This window comes from Wasmannia auropunctata, unplaced genomic scaffold, assembly GCF_000956235.1.
Source record: "Wasmannia auropunctata unplaced genomic scaffold, wasmannia.A_1.0 LD277944.1, whole genome shotgun sequence".
Classification (NCBI taxonomy): Eukaryota; Metazoa; Arthropoda; class Insecta; order Hymenoptera; family Formicidae; genus Wasmannia; species Wasmannia auropunctata.
The window spans coordinates 1-5,576 of NW_012084946.1; the positions used below are offsets into that span (position 1 = coordinate 1).

The 5,576-nt window shown below is 25.6% G+C and overlaps 1 protein-coding gene across 1 annotated transcript; it reads left to right on the plus strand.

The window, feature by feature from the left end:
* Positions 1-408: 408 nt before the first annotated feature.
* LOC105461790 (ATP-binding cassette sub-family G member 4-like) lies at positions 409-3,269 on the plus strand (the record flags this gene model as incomplete). Its single annotated transcript, XM_011708295.1, has 7 exons — positions 409-516; positions 849-997; positions 1,077-1,245; positions 1,490-1,590; positions 1,738-1,893; positions 2,583-2,701; positions 2,915-3,269. Coding segments are annotated over 7 exons (1,028 nt in total), but the record flags the coding sequence as incomplete, so codon positions are not given.
* Between the last annotated feature and the right edge of the window lie 2,307 nt (positions 3,270-5,576).

Here is a 5,576-nt window from a genome sequence, read left to right on the forward strand (position 1 = left end):
CTGGTCTTTTTTATTAATCCTGTGCAATGTAACTCTTTTTTTATTAATTAAAAAATACATTTTTGTAATTAATTTAAAAAAAATAACATTATTTTTTAATTTTTTGATTAAATATTGCAGTAAGCATAATAATAGAAATATGAATATCTATGTAATCATGTTATTATTATTATTTATGATTTAAAGTTTTGAGGAACGTATACTCTTAAGAAAAAATACTTAAATAAATGTTTACCCTAAAAAGTATAAATTATTTAAAAATCTATTCAATCATATTTAAATCGTAATAAATACATTTTTATAGTTGTCGAGTTTTCTTATACTTTAAAAATTAAATTGTTTCGAACACATCACATAGTTTATAAAAAATGATAGATCAATCAATTGATTGTGTTAATCTAATTATAGTACTTGAGGTAATAACCGGACAAAAGGGTGGAGATTTGGAGAATCTGCACAAGATATGTCGTAATGAATACGAAAAGTTCAGATCACGCAATGAACATAATCAAAATGGTAAACATGTTATATTTTATTATTTAAACATTGTATTCTTATCATAGTAATTAATTTAGTAATTATCATATACAAATTTATACGTAATCTTTCATTTTGCGATTATTGAATAATAAAAATTAATATTTTATGCCAAATACTATACTTTTCGACAAAACAGAAATATAGATTCTCAGAAATATAGAATATCAGGATTAAATGTCTTACGTATGACATAAAATTAATATTATTTAAAAAACATAAAAATGTAAAGCAAGATAACTCATAAAAACAAATTTTTCAATTATTTTTTGTAATTTTTACCTTTTAAGTAATTAACTGATTTGTTATAGAATTAGATTTATCGATTGACTCTGAACAAAAATGTGAGACAGACAATAAAGATAAATCTATAAATAGCATAGCAATGCAAAAAAAATCGACTTGGGAACAACAAAAGGTTTTATTTTTACGAGCTCTAATCTGCATCAAGCGAGATAATGTGAGTAAAAACTTTTGAAAGAAATAATCGAAGTATTATTTGAAAAATCAGAATGCTGCTTTTTTTATTGGCTTTTTAGTCATTGACAACACTAAGATTTGTGATGCATATTGTAATCGCGCTGATGTTTGGGATTCTTTTCTATGATTTCGGCGACATAGCAGAAAGAGTAATGAGCAACATTTCTTACTTATTTCTCATTCTGTTGACTTTATTTTTTTTAAACTCCATACTGACAGTGATAATAAGTAAGTGATATAAACTTATTTTTTATGTATAAACTTAATGTATGTAAAATTTATTTTATTTTATTGACAAATAATTAAACTGTATGATTTTTTTTTAAACTGATAAAATCTCTTTGACAAGATTTTCAACTTTAATTAATACTCTAAATTATGATACTTATATGCGTTTCAATGTAAATTTTATAAATAGTTGTATTTTGTTAAATGCATCTAATATCACATCAATGTAATATCATAACTGTAGTTCCCACGGAAGCGGCAGTATTCTTACAGGAACATTTAAATGATTGGTACTCGTTGAGATCCTACTACAGCGTAAAAGTATTAACAGATCTCCCAATGCAAGTATGATATAATTTAACACTATAAATTTGTTACTAATTATATATTTCTTTTAACGATAAAAATTTGCCTATATGTATATTAGATTGTAATTAAATAAGCTGTTTTTTAATTGATTTTAAACCAATTAAAATTTTGTTTAATTTCTAGATACTTTGTACCTCATCTTTTGTGTTTATATCATATTATATGACAGGACAACCAATGGAATATGATAGAATTTTAAAGGTATGGGGCGTTTGCCTGTTAATTATGATTCTTGGACAAACTTTCGGAATATTTGCAGGAACAGCTTTTGGTACTGAGGTACTTTAATGACATATCTTTTATTATTTTAATTAATATATACGTACATTATTAAAACAGGGTAAATATTTCAATGAAGGAAGGCTGCTCCAATGATCTAAACTTGACCTTGATCCCTCTCCCTGCCTGCGCCTATACCTACTAAAAGGGGTCTTCGCCCCCCCTCTCCCCCCCTCAAACTCTCTTTACAAAAAGTCAAAATATATAAAACTGTAATTTTATTAATTTTAATAAATAATTAAATTACTCAACGGTTACATTTCACTCATAATATTAAAAAAAGCATCAATTCGCTAATTATACAATCTTTTAAACATATATACAACATATGTGCTATTTAATAAAAGCAATTTAATAAGGCTAAAACCTTCTGAAGATCACTCAGAGTCATGACCTTAACAATATATGTCAAGATCAATATAAAGTATCGAAAGTTTCTTAAAGTGAATAATTACCATTAATTTTTGAAACTTTTTTTGGTTAATAACTTTTTTATCAAAAGACGAGCGACGGATAAAACCTTTTGAAGATCACTCAGGGTTATGACCTGAATATATGTCAAGGTTAAGGCCATTGGAGCAGCCTTCCTTTATCGAAATATTTATCATTGGTCATTGTATTAAACAAATTTTTCAATTTAATTTGTTATTTAATATAAGAAAATAATAATTAAATGTAATTTCTTTCAGATAGGTGTATTTGTAATTCCGGTAGTCAGTATAACATTTCTTATGTTTGCTGGATTTTATTTGAAAATAAACGAAACACCGGTATACCTACAACCTATAAGCACTGTGAACTTTTACAGGTGCAATTTTATATAACAGCAATTATTAAGTGATAGCTTTTAGTATTTAAACTTATTAATATTTGTGCATAATTTTTTCAGTGTGCATCATTTTTTATTTTGTAACAACTATTTATCAAGAATTATTATTTTTGCAATACTTTTGTGTAGCAACATATTTTTATTATATTTTTTTTATTGCATTTTTTTAGTTAACGTAAAATTTTATTGTAGATACGCATTTGAAGGAGTAATGCAGGCGGTCTACCTTGATCGACCAGATCTGTCATGCTTGGAAATTTTTTGTTATTGGAGCTCGCCAAAAAGGATTCTCTCAATGATGGACATGCCGACAGTGCCATTTTACGCAATTCTAATAATAATTGGCTCTTGGTTACTGTGTTTACACGTGATCACTTATGTATTATTGTATTGGAAAATTTATCGTGCAGAAAAGTGATATATTTAGTTAGTTAATATTCGTTTCAAACAAGAAAATATGTTTTAAACAAGAAATATCTATTGTGCAAATTCTATTTGTAATAGTGAATAAAATATTAAAAGAAATAATGAAATTAGAAGTATAAAAGATTGTATAAATTTTTTATAACTGAATATATAATTTGTCAGTAATAATAATAATAATAATAATAATACAATAAGATTAATTTTCTTAACTGATTATGACGATAGTGTAAGGTTATGTATAATATGTACAATAAATTAAGTATGATAAAGTAAAGTAACTTAGGATATTAGTATGTACAATAAATTAATTAGTATGATAAAATTAAATAACTTAGGATATTAGAAATGAATAATCAATGCGTTGACTTGGCAAAATGAACAAAAATGTCAAATCGATCGATAGTCCAGAATTTCAATCTAACTTACATAAATAATGTAATAAAATAATAAATGTTGTTATATATTATAACAGCATTTATTATTTTGTTACGTTATTTATGTAAGTTAGATTGAAATTCTGGACTATCGATCGATTTGACATTTTTGTTACAATATAATAAAAAATGACATAACAATATGATAAAAAATTTAGGCTGTTGCAATAACAATGATAATGATGATCTATAAGAAACATGTAATAAATTTGGAAGATCGTTTCTATTAACTGGTTAATTTCCAAAGGATTGAAGTAAAGATAATATTTTCTTGTTTCGTAATACACTACTCAACAAAAAATAGGGATCACTTTCAAAACACACAAAATCGGACAGTATTCAAATTGCTGTAACTCAGTGAAAAATTCAAAATCTTTTATCTCCACAGTTCTATTTTTAAAAGAATATCAGATTGTTTTGTTCCTTAAAAATTCGAGCATTCCACACTCTGGATACTATCTAATTTTGAGCGTTTTCAAAGTGTTCTCTATTTTTTGTTGAGTAGTGCAGTATATTCAATATTTTAACAATCAACAGTTGCCTCTTGAACTTTGATCAACAGTATAATATTTTTTTGACAATTTTAAAAACTATTACATTATAATGATTATCTCTTACTGCTCAAAGATGCTCATATTACCCTTACTCAAAGGCTAATATGAACACTAGGTGAGTAATAGAAGAACCGTTTATTATTTCAATATTTGCATTAAAATAATCAATTTCAATACCAAAATACATAATACACCAACAGACCTATCAAATGGTAAAATCAAGAATTTTTTACTCTTCAGTGTGCAAGAAATATCAAAACATTTTCTTAAAGTGCTTATAATACCCAATTCTACTTTATAATAATTGTCAATAAATAATGTATCATGTAAAAAAATGTTTTTTAGTTTGTACAAAATTAATGATATAAAAAGCTACGATAATAAAAAATAGAAAATAGGATGCATTAAAAGATCTGTTGCGCAATAATAGTAAAATTAAATTATTATGTAATAATTATAATTTGAATAAGACCTATGTGAATAATACAACTAACTTTGAGAGCGTTTTTTTGCGGTCACGGTTGGATCTTAAATGCCTAATAAATTCTGCCTAATAAATATGAATTTTTCTAAACTCCATGTACAGCCGTTAAACTGCGCGCCGATTAAATGTTCGAACTTGAAACGCAGTTATTAGGATGGAATAGAAATATCATATTGATCTTTCTAATCAATCGATGCTTATAAACATCTTAAAATACTGAAAAGAACTTATTGCGAAAAATATCCTGGCTGAGGTAATATTTTTATAACAACAGTTATATTGATTTCTGGATATTCAAACATATATCTATCTATTATTCACTAAAGATAACGCTTTCTGGAAAATCTAGAAACCAAGACAAGAATTGTATAACATCAGACTTTTATAAATTGCGAGCAAATGCATTTACATGTATATAAGGTTGGTTACTTAATTCGTTATATTCCTACTGAAAATGACCGCTATGTAAAAGGGTCGAAACGTCTGGGATAATTTGTATTGTATTTCAAGTATTTATATAATATTAAAGATTGTTTACCGCCACAGTTCAAAATAAGATTATTAGTACGTTACACTTAGCTTGGCTCAACAGCTCCATTATCGTTATAATTTGATATCAAAGGTATCAATCAAGAATTAAAAATGGGATATATTAGAATAATCTATTGATAATATACATATATATATATATAATATATGTATATACATATATGTATGTATATAATGTTTGTAATATATTTACTTTAACATTACAAAAAAGTATTACAAATAGTTATTAAACATAAAGTAAAGTAGTTATTAAATAAAGTTAAATAATTCATTACTTTTTTAAATTACTAGCACTACAAACGCGCGCTTCGCGCGCACTATTTAACAGTTCTTATTATAATTTATAATAACATCAACCTCAATATACACAACCGTCAAAAATGCAATGACACAGCCGCTTACACGAA